The sequence below is a fragment of the Protopterus annectens genome, chromosome 1.part1 (assembly GCF_019279795.1).
Source record: "Protopterus annectens isolate FY-2018-M chromosome 1.part1, PAN1.0, whole genome shotgun sequence".
Taxonomy (NCBI): Eukaryota; Metazoa; Chordata; order Ceratodontiformes; family Protopteridae; genus Protopterus; species Protopterus annectens.
The window spans coordinates 1,135,978,351-1,136,001,775 of NC_056726.1; the positions used below are offsets into that span (position 1 = coordinate 1,135,978,351).

Genomic DNA, 23,425 nt, shown 5'->3' on the forward strand with positions numbered 1-23,425 from the left:
GTGGCTGCTTGAGAGTACCAAACACCTTTTTAGTGACCACTGTTTACAGGCTACAGGAGTTCAATATCCACACCACTGAATCCCAGTATGTGATGTGGTGATCCCACCACTGCCACCAAATTTGACAACCCTCCACTGGACCAGTAATCAAGGATCAAGCATCGATCCTCACTACTGGTACCTGTGGGGAATGTTTACTGGGAGGATAACAGGCACACACACAGTATTTCCAGAAGCAGTTCTCTGCATCAAGTGCAATTTCTCTTAAGAGCACACAGAGACCACAGTCAGTCCAGGTCTGGTTTCTCTCTCTTCCTCCAGATCCCAATAAGACACCCCAATGGCACAGCTATAGAGTTGAGATCTCAGCTGAGTGACCAAGTCTAGACCTCCAGCACCTTCTGTGTTGAACCAGTGCTTTGTGTCCCTGCCCAAGTAGTTGACACACACACTCTTTGAGGTGTGATTTACACACACACACACACACACACACACACACACACACACACACACACACACACACACGCACACACACGCACATGCACACACCTGGGAAAGGCTGGCACAGCTTTACTAGCTTTGCCCCCTTCTTCCCAGACTATAAGATAGTTTCCACTGCCACCGGTCACTCTTTGATGGCTACTTTTAGGCCCTTAACAAAGGGTGACCAATTTAACTGTGTAATATTATTACAAATGGTAGTCTGACTAAGAGCAAGGCTATTAGGAGTATCCCACACAGTGTCACCACATAAATATGCAAAGTACGCTCAAAACTTAAATATTTCTACACAGATCAGCCACAAAAAAGCTTTAAATATATTTAATAATGAATAATAAAAGAACAAGAAAATACTCAGTATATATTCACAGTGATATCAGAGTTCAAAACCACAGGAAATATTTAAAATAACATTGCAGTACAGGCTCACACAAATACAGAAAATAATCTAAACTAAGCTTTACTATATCCCTGACTGAATCTGAGAGATCTAGAGCAAGGCAGATGATGTGGTAAATGATTTTTGTTGTTGCTATCAGGTCCAAGACAGAATGCAGAATGCTCTGTCTCAATCAGAGACTTCTCAAAATAATATCTAAAACATTACTACTGGGCTAGCTTGCAGAATGACATCATTTCTGGTCATCTGACTTCTAGCTCCCAGGTGAAACCCCCCCCATTGCTGAAGCTGGCAGTATTTAGCATCTACCTGTAAAAATACTCATACAAGGGCTTTTTCTCAGATCTTTGTCAGATGCTGGAGGTTATAAAACAATTGCATTCTTTCATATTTTAAGACTAGTAATTAGTTCACCCTAAAGACAATACAGAAAGCTTGCTAGTACAGACTTTCTGTCTCTTGCTGCATTGAAAACTGAAAGATACCATCTTTTATGGCCTAGCCTATAAAGTGATATAATTTCAGATATTTTTCTAAAGTTTGCTGGACTGAGGTTAACCCTCCAGTTTCCTCTGTTAGCATATACATTTAAAAGGTTACAATAGTGCATGTACATTTCTGTTCCCTTCTGGTAGGGGACACTGTGGATACATTTTAATTACAGCACATTGCAAATACCTTTTCAACACAAACATCTGTACAGAGTAGTTTTTTATACACGACATACAGTTCTAATACATTTCTAACACCAGCATCTTATATAAATTAGTTTGATATTCACAAATGTCATATAATTATTTACAAAATTCCAGCTAACTGTGCTAGCAGAACCTCCTTTCATCACATAGGGAACTATCTATTTTTGGAGAAAGTATTATCAGAGAAGGTCCAAAACTCCCACATAATTTTGTCTCCAGAATAGAAAGAGTCCACAGAACTGGAAAAAAGAAGTCGAAGTTGACACTCCCTGGCAAGTACTCATGGCTGTTACTTCTTCCACACAAGACACTTGATTATTCAATACAACAGAAAAAAACAAACAAAAATATCTTCTGGCAATAAAATTGTATTACATTTGTTGAAGACTTTTATGCAAACCTATATCAATGCTGAAAGGAAGCTGATTTTCTAAAGACAAAACTTTCTGAGCAAACCCTCCTCAGGTTTGTCATTTTTACAGTCTCATTAATGGTAGCAATCTCTGACAAGGTAAGGAAATTCATAGATAGTGCACATGCGTGGAGGTTTACCACAGGCAATATGTCCATTCTGGTAAGTCTGACAGCTGTATATATAAGCAAACATCATCCAAGTATGTTAGTGAAAAGTTGCTCTGTATTGTACTGTGTTTCCTTTTTTCATTTCACGTTTAATTCCTACTGCAGCCTACCTGTCACAGTGAGGTCATCAGAAGCCTAAACTAAAATCTTCTTTTTAGCAAGGGATCCTGTATCAGAACAACACCTTCTGTATGTCATTGAAGGAGATATTTTAGTCAGCACTATGTAATCCACCATTATCACTGTTACATACCGGGAAGGCATTGTGGAATTAGCATTGCTCAGAGTTGTACAATGACAGCGATTATCTTGCTAAGGACCATGCCATTCAGGTGGATGAGTTAGTGGTGGCCAGATGTAAAATCTAAGAGCCCTGCATCCTTGTTGGGCTATTTTGTATGGTCAGCTTATTACTATCCTTATTTAGATCTCCATTTGTAGTAGTATTCATATGCATAATGTTTTCATATGTACATGCATCTTGCACATTATTTGTTTCACACTGCCCCAATTTTAAAAATTTTTAAAAAGATGGCATTGCGTGAAAAATCAGGCTTATTGTGACCACCAACACTTTGCACCCGGGGCAGTTGCCCCTCATGCCCTGCCCTAGCTATGCTACTGGTCATCAGACATCCTTCATAAGGGATTCCAGCAACAACCAGCTCACAGGACATTACAGGCAGATGGTAGGAGTACTTCCAACAGCTTTTGAATGAAGAAAGCCCCACAGAAAGTGTACTGTCCCTGACACAGCCTATGTTAAAAAAGAAAGAAGAGCCTGTCCTAGAAGAATAAAGAATGGCACTAAGGAAAATGAAGTAAAGCAAAGTGGCAGGCATAGATGAAGTCATGGCAGATGTGGTCAAGATGGTGGGTGACTTTGGAGAGAAATAGTTCCTAAGGGTGCTCATAACAGTATGAAGAGACAGGCAGATCTCAGATGACTGAAGAATAAGCGTTCTAGTGCCAGTGTACAGGAATAAAGGGGTCATTCTGAACTGTGGACAGTATAGAGGTATGAAACTCCTGTCACACTGCATGAAAGTACTGGACAGGTTGATTAACAGAAAGTACAATGGAAGGTAAACAGTTTGGACTGAGATAAAGATGCAGCACAATTGACATGATGTTTGCAGTATGACAGATAATTGAGAAGAAACTAGAAATAAGGATAGAGGCCATCTGAACATTTCTAGACTTGGAAAACGCATGCGACATTATCCAAAGAAAGATAATTTGAGCAGTCTTGCAATGGTTGGAAGTCCCTGAAAAACTGGTAGAATTCATGCGGGATATTTACAAGGACCCAATAACTCAAGTATCAATAATGTCTGAAATCACAGAGGGGTTCCCAGTGGGAGTGTGTGGGTATCACGGTTCAGGTCTGAGCCCACTGTTATTCACACTGGTGATGGACTATATTAGCAAATAGGTGAGAGGGGACAGATGAACAAAGCTGCTGTATGCAGACAATGTGGCATTACAGGCAGACTCTGAACAAAAACTTCAGCAAAGGGTAGGGAAATGGAATGCAGACCTGAATGCACATGGGATTAAACTTTCTACAGAGAAGACAGTTGTCATGGCAGCAAATGGGGGAAATCAGGAGAAGCTCAAACTTGAGATAGAAGGCAAAATAGTAGAAAAGATGAACGGCTTTAAGTATTTGGCAGGCATGGCTGAGGAGAATGGAAATTTGAATGAGGCAGTCTAAGCTAAAATCAGATGTGGTGCTGATACTGGCACAGAATGTCAGGGATAATATGTGACAGACTGAAAACAAAGATGTTCAAAACAGTAGTGTAACCAGTATTACTATATGGCACAGAAACCTGGGCAATGAATGCAGAGCAGATGTGGAAGCTGGAGGTGAAGGAGATGAAGTGCTTGAGATAGGAGGCAGGGTGCACACTGTAGGGAGAAAAGCACAGGAGGACATCAGACCAGAAGGCCAAGTTGCTCCAATTGCAGAGAAGGTCAAATATGAGAGATTATGGTGGTTCAGGCACATGTGCAAAAAAGCAAAAGACAATATGACGACAAAGATTTGGGAAAGACAAGAAGAAGGCAAGAGGAAATAAAACATCCAGCAAAGACATGGATGGACTGTGTCACAGAACACCTGAAACCATCAGGTATGACCATTGAGGAAGGTAGGAGAAAGGCATTGAATTGAGAAAAACGGTGACAGTCGACATGACAACCTATCCCATGTAGAAAATGGGAAAAAGGAGGTGGCGGTGACGATGATGCCTAAGCATCTACAAGTAGCTTCTCAGTTTGGTACCTACTTCTTATAGTATAATATAACTTACTGACCTCCCATTACATATGGGAGACACTATGTTTCAGTACTTAGGCATAAAAATGGACTGGGGTCATTAACTTAATATGGTAATGAGAGAGTATGGTGCTGTGTGAGGTCTCATTAGATTGAGCTCACCTGCACCCCTGTGTGGGAGGTGAATAAGTTTCTTGTGGCAATAGTTTTGCCAGCACTACACAGTCTCTGCTTCCGTGAAGTATTTTTCCAACATGCATTTTTTTTTCAGAACTAATATGGTGATTGTGTGTTATGCAATTACATTGCAGAAAACATATCCCTTGAATCATTTAACAAACTTTACAAATATTTTTATAGTACATTTTACCTCAAAAAACATTTATATAAATTTTAAGAGCATCCACCCTCCACCCTCACTCATCAATGGTCTGTTCCATGATAGCCTTGCCTTAAGACTACTGAATGTTCCCTCTCCCATTGTATTCATTTCTAGTCAGTGTTATCACATCTAATATCACTCACCTCTTTTTTATCTTTGATTTCATCTGGATAGGAGATATTGGCTTCTTCTGACACATAATCCACTTCTGCCCTATTGTTACCACGAAATGTAACTGACGTCTTTGATACATGTTCTGGTATCCTCAGTATACAAAGCATGACCTCTTACTGGATTACACAGTTGAAACTGATGCCATTTATAAATATAATTCCACTCTTTTCCTAACCAGTCTCTCACAAATGGCACACTTGTCCTCCCATGTTTCCAATACTGCCCTAGGGCAGCCCCATCAAAAGTGAGACATTGCAAGAAACATACACGAGCAGCTATGAAGTGATAAAAAAAATGTGTTAAGAGTTTCTATAGGCAGCCAGACTACTGTATTGAACACATCTTTACTGTAAATGCTGCCAGCATTTGTTTCTTTTCTTCTTCCAAACTTCTTACCAGTTTTTCCTTCCATAAAATCAGAATTTGAGAAGGTCTGAATCTGCAAGAGTTGTAAAACTTCTCATGAACCTTGACAAAAGTCATTTCAGTTTTGCCAACTTGTCAGGCACACCGTCATCTTAGTTTCTGGTCAGATACATGTAAAAGGGAGCACTGTATTCAATTATTGGTCTGGTAAGAGACCACAGAGGTTTGTCGCCAAGAAATTACAGGGTACAGAAAACAAGTCTGATGTGGAAAATATGAAAGGCTTGTCACGGTATTCTGTCTCCTACAGATTGCTAAGGTGTGACATGTGCATGACTTACAGGGCAGTCTCTGACCTGGCCCTGATGGAAATTCTACATATTCATAAATTAAATTGCATGAGGGTGACTCGCTCTAGGGATCTTAACCTAGCCTCTGACATGCACAAGTCATGCTGGAGAGACAGATACATTTCCTAGAAACTCCCACTTCCCTGGAACAAGCTTCCAGTTCAAGTGGAACAGAGCCCCTCCCAGACCCTCTTCAAATGCAACCTAGGTTAATGGATGGGTGACCACTCCTGCGGTGGTGCCCAAGTTCCCCTGGACAGAAGAAGTTGTTATTAAGTAACATAAACCCTTATCTCTGCAAACTTCACACATCTAACCACCGACAACTGGGGAACCTCAGGATAAATATGGCTAGATGTATGAGGGCTGCAGGGCCATTACCCTAGTAATTTTCTATGAACCTATAATCTAAGTCAGGTGAATACAGAGGGGGTCTAGAGCAGTTCATTTATACACATAAAGCAGTTTACATAATTTGATGTTTAAACTGTCTCACAGCTTGCTTATATTAACCAGGACCTTAGATATATTCAGGCTCAAAGCTGATAGTGATTTTCATAATTTTGCTGTTTTCACAACATTTTATGTTACATTTTTTATTTTAACCTTCTGCTAAGGACTACACTGAAAACACAAGGGGGCTGAAAGTGAATATGCACTGAAGGGCAGGCCCAACAGAGGACCCTATGAGACTGATAATTTCTAACAAAAAACATCTGGATGGTAGTAGACTAAAACATTGCTTTCAGGCAAAGGTGTTCTGTACTTTACTGCTGGGGTTAAATGAAAATTTAATAAAGAAGTTACAAACTGAGGAATGCAAGAAGAAAGGTAATAACGTAAAACCTGGAACCTTAACAGTAACAGTAGGTGAAAATATGTAAGACACACTTTGTGTATGAAACCAAGAACTCTTAGTCTGGCCAGTTTTACTATTGTATTTTTTTAGTGACTGATTGAATAATCGAGTGATAGATTTATTCTTTTTTTTCATTCCTAGATAATCTAGCTGTAAGACTGGTAAATGGAACAAATAATTGCAATGGGCAGCTTGAAATTGGCTATGACATCGGAGTTTGCAATAATAACTGGAATATAAACTATGCATCTGTCATATGCAGGGAGCTGAAATGTGGATTTGCTATTTCTATACAAGGAAATTACATTATAGGAGAAGAATCATCAAACAAGGTCCTCATTGATATGCAGTGTTCTGGATATGAATCGTCTCTTTCACAATGTATAATTGCTTCCGGGTTGCCATCTTCATGTAATAATTCCCAAGTTGCTAATATAACATGCTCAGGTAAAATAGGAATAAGAACTGCACTGAACCATTAATAAAAGCTTGTTTGTTTTCCTAAGCTCATTATTTTAAATGTCATTATTTATCTTTACCTGTGCTGTGTATAATACTGTAGGTAGTGATGTAAATGCTTGCATTTCAGGTTCGCTTACCAGCATTATAAGACAGGAAGTGGAATTATTAGTCTGATCTTCTTCCTTTAATAGATATTACCCTGTCATGGCACATGCTGGCTGCTTTGTTTGGTCGCCCTGGACAGATAAGAATCATGAGATTATTAGTGGATGGAAAGGGCAGCACTTTGCCAAGTTCTTTGATTCTGCTTTCCATGTGTATGTAACATGAGTGATATAAACCATGCAGGTGGATGTACAGCATCAAGGGTATCACATTGCTGCAAAGCATTGTGGGTGAAAGATGCTCAGGAAACAATGGTCTTTTTATCATATGTCAGGCCTTTGATCTTCGTCTCTTATCTTACTTTGCGTTACTTGCCTTTCAGTCTGACAATGTGTGAAGTGAGGATAAGAAAGCAAGTTAAGAAAGAGATGCAGGTCTTAAAGAAGGAAAGTGGTCTGTGTGATGGAACTGGAGTGATATAGCAGGTCTCAGAATGCAGAAAAATAAGTAATGTGTACAAAGTAAAAGGCAGCAAATTATGAAGTTTTAGAGTCTAGGATATATAAGGGAAGTAACTGTCTGAGGGGATAAATGGTATGACTGGAGAGTTTACAGAGTGAGTGGTTTAGGAAAGGGTAACTGCATAAGGTCAATAATGTGATGGGGATTAAGGAAGGGTACAATTTGTGAGGTGATGGCATTTCTATTAAAGACCGTCACTTTGGGAGGAGGATGTTATGATATAACATCACTTCAAATGGAACTTATGAAAGTTACATGATAGACTGCGGAGAAATCAGAGAAAAAACAAGCAGATTTCAGGGCAGAAACAGACGCAAAACCAACAGGTATTTGGTCATTAAGAAAGAAAAGCAGACCATGAGTAAAACAGAATTAGACACTGGGTGATGGAAATTAGAGGTCATTATCCAAATGTCGGGCATTATAGCTAGAAGTTTTGGGTGGGGAGACCATTTAAGCCAGAGACAGCAAATAATGGACTGTAATACAGAAACACAAAATGGCTTCAGTGATTTGGACAGCATTCAGATGAAAGGATGTCCCTAGATCTCTTTTTAGCTCAGGTAAATTACCTGCCTTGGAACCAATGATTTATGTATCCTGTCAAGCAGAACAGAGATGAAGTAGAAGCTAACTACCAGCTTATGCTATAATGAGTAAATAAATACATAAATAAATATGTTATGTGCAATGAAGACAGAAACGTAAAATGTGGAATGGGCCTTCAGCTGTACAAAAAAAAAAAAAAATAATTTGATTTCCCAAAATATTAGATGCATAGCCCATTTACAGATTACAAACCTAAGATTTCATTTAGTCCATAAATAGTTAATGCCTGATAATATTTGTATACATGCTGGTCAGTGTACCCGACTCTCTTCCATGTAGGTGTTTGTCAATGAGGAATTGCATTATGTGGGAATATGGCTGTATTGTTATGGGGTAGCATGCTGTACTACAAGCACCTTTGGAATGTAGATTCCAATGGGAAGATATCAATTCTACTACTGGCTGTGGAGGTGACAGAGATGGTATGTCCAGCCTATTGATGGTGGACACCTGTAGAATCTTGATGGACCATTGTCTTGGCAACCAGGAAGGAAGTGGCAACAGCAGGAACAAGGAAGATTGTGCATATACAGGACAGCTTCAAGCATGTACATTACTTAATATGGCTGTGTATATCATGTGTACAGGTTTTATGTATGAATAACATGAGGGATGGGCAGACAGGATGAATTGTGAGCATACTGGCTGTAGAATGACATAACAGCTAATACAAGATTACTGTATTCAGGCAAACCAGATTGCTGCTGTTGTACTCTTCTTTGTGCTTAAGATGTACCTTTTATTAATGCAGGTTCCATCAGGGTCAGTGGGCTTTAGATTGTTTGTGTAATTTTGAATGCCTTTTGTCTGTATGGTAGAGCCACTGCTGACTTTAGTCCTACTTTCACTAAAAGCTCTGTCCTCTGTTAATGTCCATCACCGATGTAGACATGTCCAAACTCCATCTTTTGCCGGGAAGGGATCCAAACCCATTTGGAACCACTGGAATTCTACAATGTCCTATATCAGAGATCCTGTCTGTATCCATTGGTAGATGAGGCTGTCTTCCAACTGAGTGGGGAGCTGAATGTTCATCCCAGCGACCATGATGGTATGGATGAAAGCAGTTGTCACACTGTGGCTAGCTCTGCTGACTTACTGAGACAGATGAAATGGAGTCAGTAATATCCCCTTGCATTTGTGTTCCATGGTCAGCAGAGGATCTGCAGTGGGCCTTTGCATGGCCTTTCCAGCTTGTGAGAGTGGTGCCCTCAGAAGCTTTAACTTCCTCTAGACAGATGCTGCAATGGTTTCTAGGTCTCCTGTAGAGAATGTAATGCTGAATGCATTTCAGGAACGCAACCCCATCTCTCAACAGAACTTGGATCAAGTCATTCACAGTCAAAGCTTTATTACTCTGCATCACTGAAGCTACATAGAGGATAACTGTGGCAATGTTTCCTAGTCAATGTAGCTGTTCTCTACAGAGCCCTTGGCATTTCCATAACAAGACTTTTCATTAGACTGCCTGCTGTTCACAGGGTTTAGGATTTTTCAGTTGTATCAGCTCACACGTATTTATGGTTTCTTTCTGAATGGCTGTTCATTTCATTAGCAAAATGTCCACAGCTGATTGTGATGCAGCAAGTTGCCCTGAAGGGACACAGCTGTATTCCAACTATGTTGCTCACTCACAAAAAAAAAATAAACTAAAGTGAAATCATATCCACTTCAGATGCAATTTACTGATAAAAACATACCAGAACAATCATGCACACATGAAATAAGTCAATAAATCCAAATCTGCACATATTTTAATTAGAATTTAATAAAAACATATTAAAAGTTAAACAATGTTCACTTGTCCAACTAAATTCAGTACAGAAAATTGAAACTTAACATACTGTTCATATAGAAAAATACAACCTCCCAAACGAGTCACCTGTTAAATTAAACTCAGCAGAAATGATTTTTCTTACCAGAGTGAAACAGTTAAAATAAAATAATAAAAAAATAAAAGAAAAACTTTTTGGCACCCTTTCAGACTATCATCTTGATGTCCACTTCATTTTGTCCATGTTGTAAAGTATTTCAAATTTTTAGGGAAAAAAACAGAGTGTACATTTCTTTTCCTTAGCTCCTTCTCATGTAGCAGTGGGAGTAGTGGTATTGTCAATTCGTCAGTATCTGTAGCCTTTTTAGATATTCTTTATCTTTATCTATCTTTATTCTTTATCTCAGGAACCCTGTCCTATTTTGTTAGTTGTTATACTGTTAATAAAGTGTTAGTAATGCTATTATTCTGTCAATACTTTTGTTAGTGCTAATAATGCTCTTTCCATTCCTTTATTTAAGGATTTTCCACATTTTGTTTGGATATGGGCTTCCAGAAGTGTGGCTTATGTAACCACGAAATCCCATGCCACAATACCCAGAAGGTCTACATGATGTGGATAGAACCAGATCACTTTGTTATGGGTATTGAATCTTGTAAGGGCTTTTCCCCTTTTTTTCTATAGGAAATAGAAATAATTTATTATTTATTTATTGACATTTGCTGACCGTGAATGTTCACTTGGTCAGAAACCCATTTTCAGTGGAGCCCTTGGGAGAAATGTCCCACAATGAGTAAAATAAAAACATCTGATTACAGAAGATAGGTAGTTAGACAACCTTCTATTTAACATAGAGGTCAAGGTAAAGATATCTCCTTGTAAAAAATAATAAAGAATAAAAATAAATAAATCTCATGAATCAAAAACATCTTAGTTAAACACTCCACAACCACTTTTGTTGTTTTTGTACATGTAGTTTCTCTGGTTCTGGGCTGTGCCTTACAGCAACCATAGTAATATGTGACAGATTATCCAAAGAAAATACAAAGCATCTGTTCATCAAAGAAAGAGCTCTCCCTGTTCCTCCTGCTTTCCCTTCCATTTACTGCACTTTTCAGGCCTATTTGGCTTTTCTAGTGTGGGTCAGAACTGGATTAGGTTAGAAGGATGAAGGCCTTCTTGAAAGCACAGCTTGAAATGGGTCCCATCTCATCTCCTTCTGTTTCAAGGGTGGATTGAGTTGGCCCACTATCCCCTTTTTAAGCTCTGTCCCTCATCCAAGTTTCAACACTGGTGGCCACAGATCTGTTTTCTTGTCTGAAATTTCTAAGGTTGGTGCCAAATAGATTAGAACCCTCTGCACTGACCTTGGTTAATCCAGTTTATATGACTCCAAGATGTTTGGAGCTGACAGAGTTTCAGAGATAGGCTGGGTCTTCAGCACAGTTTTTGACATTACCATTCTTGGTGCAAGAGTCCTTGGGACATGAGGTCTTGGCACCAAACTCAATGTTGGAGCTCTTTGGGTCACTGGTGTCAATGCTGCCATTATGGGTATTTTCCAGGTGCAGGACAGTAGTTGCAATATATCTGTGACTCAAAGGAACCTAAGTATTCCCATATGTAGATAACTACTTGCATCAATTGTGCCTGTCCTTAGGTATCTCTGTAAACATAAAATCTCATCTACAGCATCTGAGACATTGGTTTTCATAGGTTGCTATCCAGGCACAAAAGCAAACATAGAAAAGTTGCCAGAAGAAAGATTCCTATCCTCAAGGATCGCTATACCCATACTGTTAGATCTTCATTCAACCCCCAGCTTCTCTTGTATTGAAGGGTCTATTATTGTAAGTTGCTTACAAAATATTTCAAACTTAATACTTACTGTGCTTATTATGGCTTATAAAAACAGCTAAAATCTAGAACTTAAAGAATAGTACTACTATGAAAATATTTTTTTTTTGCTGAAGAGTTTGCCAGAGATATGTACATCTGTTTGAAATGTGTGGATATAATCTGATTTTATTGAAAAGCTTAGGCTCCACCTGCATTACTGCAACATGTTTGCTTCTCCATGCAACATTATATGCAGCTACTTTGACCTCATTCCCCACAGGTTAATTCACCAAGGCATGCTCTGATCTGTCAGTGGCCTTGTGGACTTTTCTCTGCCTTTCCTCTTCTTTAGTGGATTGCATTTTTTTAAAGAAACTTTCTCTGTGGAAGGCAACCATTACCGTTATTAAACTCTTCTAGCCCAGACAAATATGGTTTCATTTACTATGGCCTCATCTCAAGAAGCAACAATGGTTTCTAGATCAACAGCTAGATCTTTTTTTCCACCCATTTGGACAGTCTCAAGTGGAAATGCATACCCTTAAACTGACTGCATAGTTTCTTCAATTGCAGTAATAATTGTATATCCTGGCCATTCCAAAAGAGGACTCCATATGCCTTTGTTTTTTTCAGAAATAATCCATTCATAAGCTCTACAAGAGTAAGTAGAGACAATTCTCCATCTGGGTCAGGACAAAAAACTTAACACTTTCTCTGCCCCCATTCTTTCATTGTTCAGAGTAAGTAGAGACAATTTTCTATTTGGGTCAGAACAAAAGACTTAACCCTTTCTTTGGCCCCATTCTTTGATTGTTCAGTTGCTTTTTTCAATGTTTGATGCTGGTTTGAGTTACTCTGCAATTAAGGTAGAGTTAGCAGCCATCCCCAGCATTCACTCAGGATTTACATCCTCCTATGTCACAGCAAGAAAAGCTGTGCAAAGCCTTCCTAAACAGGACCTTCTTCTTGCTGCCTCCCATTGAAGGTCTTGCATCACTGTGTGTCCTCAACTTCTTATAACAAGCTTTTACTTATTTAACCTTTAAACAATGACCCTTGTTTGTGATTAGGTGTAGTTGTACCTGCAGACTTTTTCATTCTGTGAGATTCTGCTAGGTATCATCTGCCAGGGTTCTCGGGCATATCTGGCATCATCATAATATGCTCATGGAGAAAGTCAACCCTGTCAAACTGTTGGTATAGGTCACAGGTATGCTGTATGTGGGAGTCATGATAACTGTCTGGGTGATGCATTGTAGATGATACCCTGGGCATTACAGACCACCTGACAGTTGATGGAATAATACTCTTTTTGATTCAAGTACTACCTTCCCTGCTCCCCCAGATGGGTCATTTATTTCACAGTACCTCATGGAAATAGGCTTTTATGTAGAATTCTGTTTTTTTAATTTCTTGAAGTATTTTGTGTTTCTAATACCATGACAGGAACGGACCCCATTCCTAAGTCAAAATATGATTAAAGTTCATAAAATTAATATTGTTTCAGTCTTTGATGATAGCCAGAAGTCATCTTTATAGTATCTGCAATGTGCCCAGTAATGACTCCTCCTTCTTTTTTTATGGAGTTTCATGAAATGGTAACATATCTATGTATAACTGTAAATGTGTTTTTATAAGACCAGTAGCTCCTACTACTATTGGAACTGTCTGTATATCCTTCTTTCACATTGCCCTCATTTCTGCCTGAAAATCTTGGTATTTTATGACTTTGTGTCTCTGTATGTAAGACACTGTAGTCAGTGGGTGTAACAATTTCAGTGATCAATGCTACTTTTGTCTTCTTTTCATGGACTTTTACATCTGGTTTTCACACATCCATTTTCAGAACTGTTGGTAATGGGTAATCTCATGTGATATAATGCTCATCATTTTCTATGATGCTTTGTGGCTCATGTTTCAAGTGTTTTTCAGCTACTTTGATATTATAATGTTTGCACAATCCCCAATGCAATAGTCTTGACACGTTGTTATGCCTTTCTGTATACAGTCCTTCTGCCATTAGTCTATCACAACCAGCAAAAAGATGTGCAACTGTTTCCAAGTCTGTTTTACAAAACCTAAATTTGTCTGTTTCTCCCACGTGTTCAATGGACTTTGTAAACCAACAGGTAGTTAGTCCACTACATTGGGCCTCCAATATTAACCTTGTGTCTTTTGTTTTAAATTCACCTTTCCTCAACCATTCCTGCATTTGATCTTGATCAGCATGAGGTTGTTCCAAGAGGTTTCTATACTTGCAACCTTTCCACATTTCTTCCTTTCCCATCTGATCCTTCACCTTATATTCTTTCTTTTGTTGTTTGGCACATTCAATCACTGACTGATTTTTATCTACTTCTGGTTTGATTTCCATTCCTACTTAATGCTGATATGCTTCTGCTAAACTAAGCAGGGAAGACTTATTCTTCTCATGTTTTGAAACCTTCACTAAGTTTGGGTCTTATGAGCTCAGCAAATATGTAGACACTCCCACAATTTATTTTTATTTTATTTTACATTTGTTGACCGGGCTGGTCTGGCTGGATACATGTCCATTTTCAGCAGAGGCCCGAGGAGAAAAGCTCCACTAAATACTAAGTACATTACAAGTAATCATTACTGTTTAGAAATATAAAAATTAGAAATCATAACAACACACAGAATGCAAGATACTTTCAAAGAGAAGAATGTTTACAATAAGCAGTTCATTACATATTAGCAATTATACATAAGATGTACATAGTTAGATTAGTACAGTGAAAGGAGAAGAAATCAGACAGGTAGTGAAGAGAAGAGTGAAGGAGAGATATAGTATAAGAAAAAGTTTAGTCAGGTGTACTGCAGGAACAAAGCCAATGATTGAGGTAGTACAGTTTAATTTTTTGTTTGAATTGTGGTAGGGATGTAGTCAAAGTTATGTCACTAGGTAAGAGATTCCAGCTTCTACCTATAGTGTTAGTGAATAGAGAACCACCTGCTGTGTTGTTTGCCTTTATTGATTTTGTCATGAGTTTACTAGAGGAGCGAAGCGAGTTCAGATTATTGTACGGGATTAGAAGTTGAGAGAGTATAGGGGTGTTGTCAGGTAGGTGTAATATGTTGTGGGCTATAGTGAGTTGAGGAATTTTTAGGTAGTTTTGAAATTCGAGCCAGCCAAGTTGTTTTAGATTTATACAATGGTGGGTCCTAAAGGGGTTACTAGTGGCGAAGCGAGCTATGTTATTATAGCAAGTTGCAAGTTTGTTTAGACTGTTTTTCTTGAGGTTAGTATAAATGGGGGAAGCATATAGGAGAGTAGATAGGAGATGAGTTTGTGCAATTTTGGTTCTTGTTGCTGGGGTTAGAAAAGGTTTGATACGATATAGGGATCCAATTTTTCTGTTAACAACCTTGATTGTGTTGTTAATGTGCTGATCAAAGGAAAGATGATTGTCAATGGTTATTCCTAGACGTTTAGTAGTTGGATCAGGTGAGATGATAGTACCATTATTAGAAGAAATGGTAAAGTTTAAAGGGGGGGACCGAGAGGAGGGGGAGAAGAGGAGGAGTTTAGTTTTCTTTGCATTTAGTAGGAGAAACCGTTTGGAAAACCAAGTTTCTACTTCGTTAAAGGTATTTTGCGTCAATGAGGTCAGTTCAGTAGAGGAAGGTGCCGAACAGATAAGGGTAGAATCATCTGCATATTGTATGCAGGTAGCTTGTGGGATAGCAGTCTGAAGATCGTTTATAAAGAGGGAGAACAGAAGTGGACCCAGAATGGAGCCCTGGGGAACTCCGATGGAAATGGGCAAGAGTGATGAGATATGGTTTTCCCATATTACTGTTTGTTGTCTGTTGTTAAGATAAGATTTAAACCAATTAGTGGCTAGTTTATCACAAGGAAGGGATTCAAGAATATTGATTAGGAGAGAGTGGTTAACCATGTCGAAAGCTTTTGAGAGATCAATGAAAAGAGCGGAGGAGAGAGTATGGTTGTTTTGATTTTTGTTGATAGTATCTACAAAGGAAAGAAGGGCAGTGGTGGTACTGTGATGGCGTCTGAAACCATGCTGGCAGTTTGCTATTAGGCTGTGTAGAGAGAGGTGGTGTACCAGTTGCTGATGAATACATTTTTCCATGATTTTTGCAAGGGGTGAAAGAAGGGCAATTGGTCTAAAGTTGGAAAGGTCAAGAGAGTTACCACCTTTATGCAGTGGGATAATATGGGAGACTTTCCAGATATCAGGGATGGTTCCTTCTTGGATAGTTCTGTTGATAAGTAAGGATATAGGATAAGCAATTTCTTTGGCAGCTTTCTGAAGAAAAAGAGAAGGGAGCTTGTCAGCAGAAGGGGTACAGGGTTTCAGTTTGTGAATGAGTTTGTAGATGAAAGAGGTAGATATAGGTTTTAGAGAGAAATTGAAGGAATTGGTAGTTATGTTAGATGGTATATGAGAGTTGTTAGTGTTCATTTGTTTGGCTAGGGTTTGAATAGTTTCAGAGAAAAAAGAGTTGAAAGCATTAGCAGTCTGGAGAGGGGTTTCTGGGTCAGCATTTAGTGGGGAAGGAGTTTTAGCAGTTCCTGGGGAAAGAAGTCTATTTACTGATGACCAGAACTGTTTAGGGTTGTTAATATGAGTTTCCTGGAGGTTACAGTAGAAGTTTTTCTTGTCAGAGATTATTGATTTTTTTGCTAGATTTCGAAGTTGGCGGAAATTAACTAAGTCAGGGTTTTGTTTATTGCATCTCCATTTTGTCCATGCTTTGTTTCTAGTAAGCATGGGTTTTTTTGTGTTGGTGGTCAGCCATGGGGCAGATTTGGTCTTTACTCTAATAGAGCGTTCTGGCGCATGAGAATCAAGTATAGATAGGAATGTAGAATTAAAGAATAATACAATTGCAGATCTATATGTAAAATAAATTTCAAGAAGGCTCATACCTCCTTTAGAATTGGGAATATACTGTCTTGGTATGCAATGATTTTTTTATAAATCATTTGATGAGCATGAAGCATATCCAGCACATTTTGGGGCCAGTCAATCTCTCCAAAACGTAAGTCAGTACAGGAAGAGCAACTTGGTTTATAGCTTGGACTTTGCTCATAAATGTCAACACTGTTTTCAGGATTAATTTATGTTTTCTTCTTGTTCATGTTTTATTGTTGATCCTGCATCAGTTCCCCAAATATTTATACACTCTCTCTTGCTCAAGTTTTTTTATATCACATTCTTGCCCCCAACTGCTGTTTTCTTGGTGCTGCAGCTTTCCTGCTTTAAATGTTGTTTTTGCATGTTTCGCAAGACCGAATGACATTGTTATATCATCTTATAAAGTTTTGAGCATTTGCAGTTGTGCTTTCAGTTCTGACTCTGATGAACTATACAATGTTAAATCATTTGCAAAGAGAAGATGAGAAGTCTTTACACATTGTTGTTTTCTGGGAGCCAAATTGTTGTCATGACCTAATCTGTTAAGTAGACAGTTTAATGGGTTAAGGGCAAGACAAAAGAGCAGTGATGACAAAGAGTCACCGTGGAATATTCCAGTTTGAATTTTTATCCCTGGAATAATAATTTGTTCATTATCATGTGTTAACTGCAGTGTGGTTTGCCACTGTTTCTTGCCCATTGTAAAGTAATTGTGGGGTGTATCTTGTATATTTTTAAGCACTCTTTTATCCATGAATGTGGGATACTGCCAAATGCTCTTTCGTAGTCTATGCATGCCATACTCAAATTCTTCCCCTTTTTAAAGTTCTGCATTATGACTTTATTTAATAACAAATGATCCTTTGTTCCATATGACTTTCTTTTATTCCCCTTTTGTTCTATTGCAATGATTGAGTTTTCTTCCAAATGACTATAAACTCTGTCGGCATCAGTTGCAGTGTATAGATTACACATCATCAGACGGCAAGTTATTGATAGTTTTCAGGATAGCTTGCAGGTTTGCTCTTAATTAGTAGTATTGTTTTTCCTATTGTTAACCAGGATGATGTTTGTTCAGGGTGCGTATATAAATAGTTCTTACTAATGGCTAAATCTTCATGTGAATATTTTGATACTTTTAGCCAGAAGTTAGGTACCAATCCGGGCCTAGGGTTTTCCAATTAGGGGCTTTTCTTAACTTCGTTTCAATCTATCTGGCCATTACTTCATCCCAATTCATGTCCTGTACATTTGAACTTCTTATTCTTTCTTTTGCTTACTCTATCTAGTTAGCATCTTTGTTATGTTCCACATGATCTTCATAGATATTTCTCCAAAATGTATCCATTTCTTCTTTTTCTTTGTGATGTTTCAATTCCTTTTGCTTTGTTTTCCAATTCCCTATAAAACTTTTTTGTGTCATTAATAAAATGCTTTTCTTGTACTTTTCCTTTATATTTATCTGCATATGTTCCACGTGTTTTTCTGTTTGTGCTGATATTTTTAGTTTATTACTTGTAATAGTGCATGATTGATCCTTATCGTTTTTGATTTTGTGCATTGCTTTTATCATGCCTATCTTTCTGAGTATTTTTGTTGATCTGTTCTGTCTTCTGTACTCTTCTAACAGCGATGCTTCATTTATTATTTGTTTTATCCTTTTCTCTGTTCGATTTTTCCATGATGGCTTTCGATTTCTCCCTCTCCTTTCCCATACCACCCTGTGTTTCTATGGTAAGACTTTATCTGTTATTAATTTAGCTGCCCAGTAATACATACTATTTGCTTCTTTTATATTGCATGACTCTATATGGACAGTCCTAATTACTGTGTGCATTTGTTTTATCAAACTTCTAACTTTTTGGGGTTTTTTTGACTATCTGTGGTCTATTTCATTCATTGATCTCAATATGTCTGTCTCTATTAAATCAAGCAACTCTTCTCCTAGATTATTTTCTTCTAAACTGAGGGCACATTTTTTGTTCTCCATTTCCTGCAAGCATTCTGTAGAAAGTTCCAGAGCATCTTCCTGTGGCACTTTCACTTCAGTTTCATCCTGTGTCATCCATTGCTCTTTCATACAGGAAATCAATGGCCTATCACTCCACATCATTGACTGCATCTGACTTGCCACAGCTTTCTGTTCCTTCCTTTGCTGTGCAACTCCAACTGAATGTTTGCAGTGATTTTCTACTGAAGTCTCCAAAGTATCTTTAGATGGCAACTGATCAGATGTTTCCCTCTCCACTGTTTTTTTCCTTAATTTGGAATTTATTTTATTTTTATTTTATTGTATTTATTTTGTTTAACATTTTTTTACCAGGAAATTTTATCAGAGGCCCAGGGAGAAACACTCCAGGTGCATGTCTTTTGTAACATGGGTGGAAATCAGAGCACCTAGAAATAATGCATACAGATGCAGGGAAGACATGCAGACTCCACCCCAGCCAAGAATCAAACCAGAGAACCTCTTGCCATGAGGTGACAATGCAACCACTGCACCACTGTGCCATCATTGATCTATCCTGCTGTGATGTTATCTGAGTTAGATTTTCTACACTAAATCCTTCATTTCACATGTAATCCATAACCTCATTTTCTATTTCTTTAACTTTTCCATTATAATCTTCTTTTCTGCTTTTCCTCTTTGTTTTCTTGTTTTTTATATTGTAAAATTTTCCATGTCTAAAATGCCTTTGCCTGTATTTCTCTTCAAATATCTTTGGTGCTGCTTTTTTGCATTGATTAGTTTTGCTTTCTCCTTTGCATAAATACTGTGCTATAATAAATCTGTTTTTCTTTCCCACGTACATGTTTCTTTTTCAGATGTTTCCTGCTCTTCCTGTTTCTCCTTACTTTGGGGACTAATTGTTCCATCATGTTGTGATATAACCTGTGCTAGACTTTCTACACTAAATCCTTCACTTCACAGGTATTCCATAACTTCAGCTTCTATTTTTTTAACTTTTACTTTACTAATCTTCTATGCTATGTTCCCTGTTTGTGATCTTATTGTTTTATTGTGAAATGTTCCATATCAGGATGCCTTTGCCTGTATTTCTGTTCAATTTTCTTTGGGACTTTTTTTGTATTGATTAATTTGGCTCTTACCTTTGTATAAATATTACACCAAATCAGATCTCTCTTTCTTTCCCATTTCTAGATTTATTTTTTATAGCTTTCAAAGTCTCTAGATTTTGTTCTTTTCACATTTCCTCAGTTGCTTCTTTTTCTAAATGGCTTAAGGTCTGTTGGTCTATATAATGTTTTGTACATCTGTTGTATTAAAGAACACATTTTTTTTTTATTTTAAGCTTCTGACAGTTTTTATTGTGGAAGTATTTTTCTTTCCTCTTAGTTTCTCTCTTAATCTTTTTGTATATCTTCTGTCTGGAAATTCTTGGCTTCTTGGATAATAGTAACAATACATAATTTCTTTCCTATCCTCAATAATGCACTCTGTAGTCTTAATAGCTCTTTCTGACCTATCAGTTTTTGTGATTTTTCTGGATTAATACTTCCTTGTATAAAGGGGCCATCCTCCCCCTAGGCCTGGCCTAGCCTCATTTTAGGAATGTTTCCATGTCTTGAGGATTCTACACTGTCATATGTTCATAGGATCATAGAATAGTACTAGGCTAACTGCATTTGTGGGCCATTTTAAGCCTAGCCAGTTACCCCACATAAGAATCAAACCTACCAGTCGCCTAAGAGGACTGGACACTTATTTAACCTGGGTCTTGTGCACCCAGTGATGTTTTTTTTATTTTTAACATACTTCTATCCATGATATATTTCATATAAAATACAGTCTAAATGTCGCTGTCATCTTAGTGAGAGCTTGTGAAAAAACAGGGTCCCCTTGTGAAGGTACTCACCAAGATGTGAGGATAAATGTAATTCTAGCAATACTACTCTCCTTTTCTTGCTGACCTATCATCAGGCTTTATTGTACAATTCCTACATGCTGCTACCAATTTCCTCTGTGGTATTTGGGAACCATGTATGCTCTCCCACATGCTGAAGCATAGCATTGAGAAACTGATTTAGTATTCTCAAGCCAGATGCCTAAGATAGCCCCACTGTTTCCTCAGAAGGTCTTTGAAAGGTCCCTGTATTGAGCATGCATATAGCCACACATACCTTGGTATCCAGTGGCATACGTAATCAGCTAATTCCATGGGGCAGCAGATGAGCCCAATGAAGCCAATACATGTTGACTATATCTTGCATGGTGACCCTGTCCACATTGTAGTGGCCCACAATGTTGGTGTAGTGGGGTGCATGAATTGTTAAGTGCAGCTGGATGACATGGCACCTCTGAGGGTGACAACTCACACTACTGTGTCTTGAAGTAGCAGTAAGAGTTTCTGGCAGATGCACATTAACCAATGCTGTAGAAACTCTTAACATTTTTTAGTGATTCCTTTGCATGAACATAGAAATTGGTCTATCCTGATTTACACTAATGTTGCAGCTCCATGTTGTTCTGCTTATATATTTATGAATCACTCTGCTATTTGATTTTCCATGTTAACATACATGGCAACACTCATTGTAAAGCTGCTGCTCATTGCCATGTAATTATATGGCCATTAGCATATACCACAGCCAGAACTGCTGTTCGGCATTCTCCCCTATATGTATGTGTGTCTACATCTTGCACAAAATCACTTACCATAATGCAACTAAGTTTTCTAAATCTTACCAGAATCTGATGCATCTTGAATATCTTAATTACTTAAAAAGATCCTTGTGGAAATAAGAACAAATGTTTGCTATGTGTGTCTATGAGTACATAGAACTATTTGTTAATTTATTTGTCTTTGTTGACTGGGAAAGTCTCACTGGCCAGAGCCCATTTTTAGTGGAGGTCCAGGGAGAAAAGCTCCATTACAGTACATTTATGTTAGCAAGTGAATTCCAAACAGTTACCAAAAAAATACAACAGATCCATTTCTCATGAAACAACAAGCATAATTACAAGACAGGTATATATAAGTCTACACAGTCATGTTAGCTGTAAACTCCTGCAAAAAGTACATGGATTTATACTGTAGAAGGGAGAATATTGTTGTAAAGAAGTTAGTGTTACATTTCAGTACAGAAAGGTCTGCAAAGGAGCCAAGAGTTATACTAAAGTAAGTTACAAATTCATGATCAACAGAGCTATATCTGAAGCTACTGTACCCACTATATGGAAAATCTCCCATGTCATTCTTCTCCATAAAGGAGGCAGTTCCACTGAACTGTCATACTTTAGACCCATAGGTATTCTGTCACCTCTAGCTAAAATTATGGAGAAGTGTGTACACATACAGCTCATGCACTACCTCACACAGAGCAAGTTGTTGTCCAACTTTCAGTATGGCTTTAAGCCACAATGCAGAACTACTTCTGCCCTCCTCTCTTTTCCTAACATCATTAACCACAACTGCAATAATAACAAACTATCCTCAGCACTCTTTCTAGAACTATCCAAGGCTCTTGACATGGTTGACCAAAAATGTTTATAAATACCTTGAAGGCCTTCTCCTTAAACAACCATGCACTCCAATGGTTTCAATTCTACCTGCAGTGCAGGCAACAGGCAGTCCTGTGCAGAACAAGCTATCATCTCACCTACCCATCACATTAGGAGTAACCCAGGACTCGATACTAGGACCCCTTCTTTTCTCCATCTTTATCAACGACCTTCATTCAGTCATCCCAGATGCTACCTGCATTCAATATGCAGATGACTCCACCTTGATTTGTTCTGACACCTCACCAGCTACTTTTTTTCATACTAACACAAAATACCTTCAATACGGTGGAATAATGGCTCTCCAATCAACATCTAATCCTAAACCCCAACAAAACTAAGTTGCTCCTCTTTTCCCCCACAGGAAGGACCCCCCTGCCATCCTTCAACATAACTGCTAACAATGGCACTATCATCTCCCCAGAAGCCCAAGCTAAACTACTGGGTGTCATAGTTGATAACAACCTGAAGTTTGATGTGCATATCAATCAAACCATCAAAACCATTAATAAAAAACTTGGCTCTCTTTACAGAATCAAACCTTTCCTTACCCCACTTGCTAGAACTGCAATTGCCCCACATAAACAAAACAGATCTTGATAAACTATCATCCTGCTATAATCACTTTGCCAGATTTGCTACTGGCACAGACTACCAGACACACCACTGTCACAATCTAAATCACCTAGGATGGCTTGAACTGCCAAACCTACTGCAGTTGAACCAGCTAATAGTGGCACAGAAAGTCCTTTACCAACTAGAAAATACACCTGCACTAAAAAATATTATTAGCCCCTACACCAGCACCCGTCCACTATGATCATCCACTAGACTCCTACTTCAAACATACAAATCCAACTACTCAGCTGAGGACCCTCTGTTTGCCAACTCTGTTGGAAAAATATGGAACAGACTCCCAGCTGACTTGACCCTAAAACCCTCACTAACTTGATTCAAAAACAAACTCAAGAAATACTTCAAAACTCATCGGTTATGTCCTTGCACTAACCCCGACTAGTGACCTCTCTATTTCTTAGGTGCCTTACCTTCAAGTACTTCTAAATTTTTTCTACCACTCCATTTCAG

The 23,425-nt window shown here is 38.3% G+C and overlaps 1 protein-coding gene across 1 annotated transcript in view; it reads left to right on the forward strand.

Annotated features, from left to right (window-relative positions):
* LOC122815721 (deleted in malignant brain tumors 1 protein-like) overlaps window positions 1-23,425 on the forward strand; it is a 787,040-nt gene that overhangs the window by 563,312 nt on the left and 200,303 nt on the right. The window contains exon 7 of the mRNA XM_044088475.1: window positions 6,738-7,043. Within this exon, the coding sequence (XP_043944410.1) occupies window positions 6,738-7,043 (306 nt within the window). The remainder of the gene's footprint in view (window positions 1-6,737; window positions 7,044-23,425) is intronic.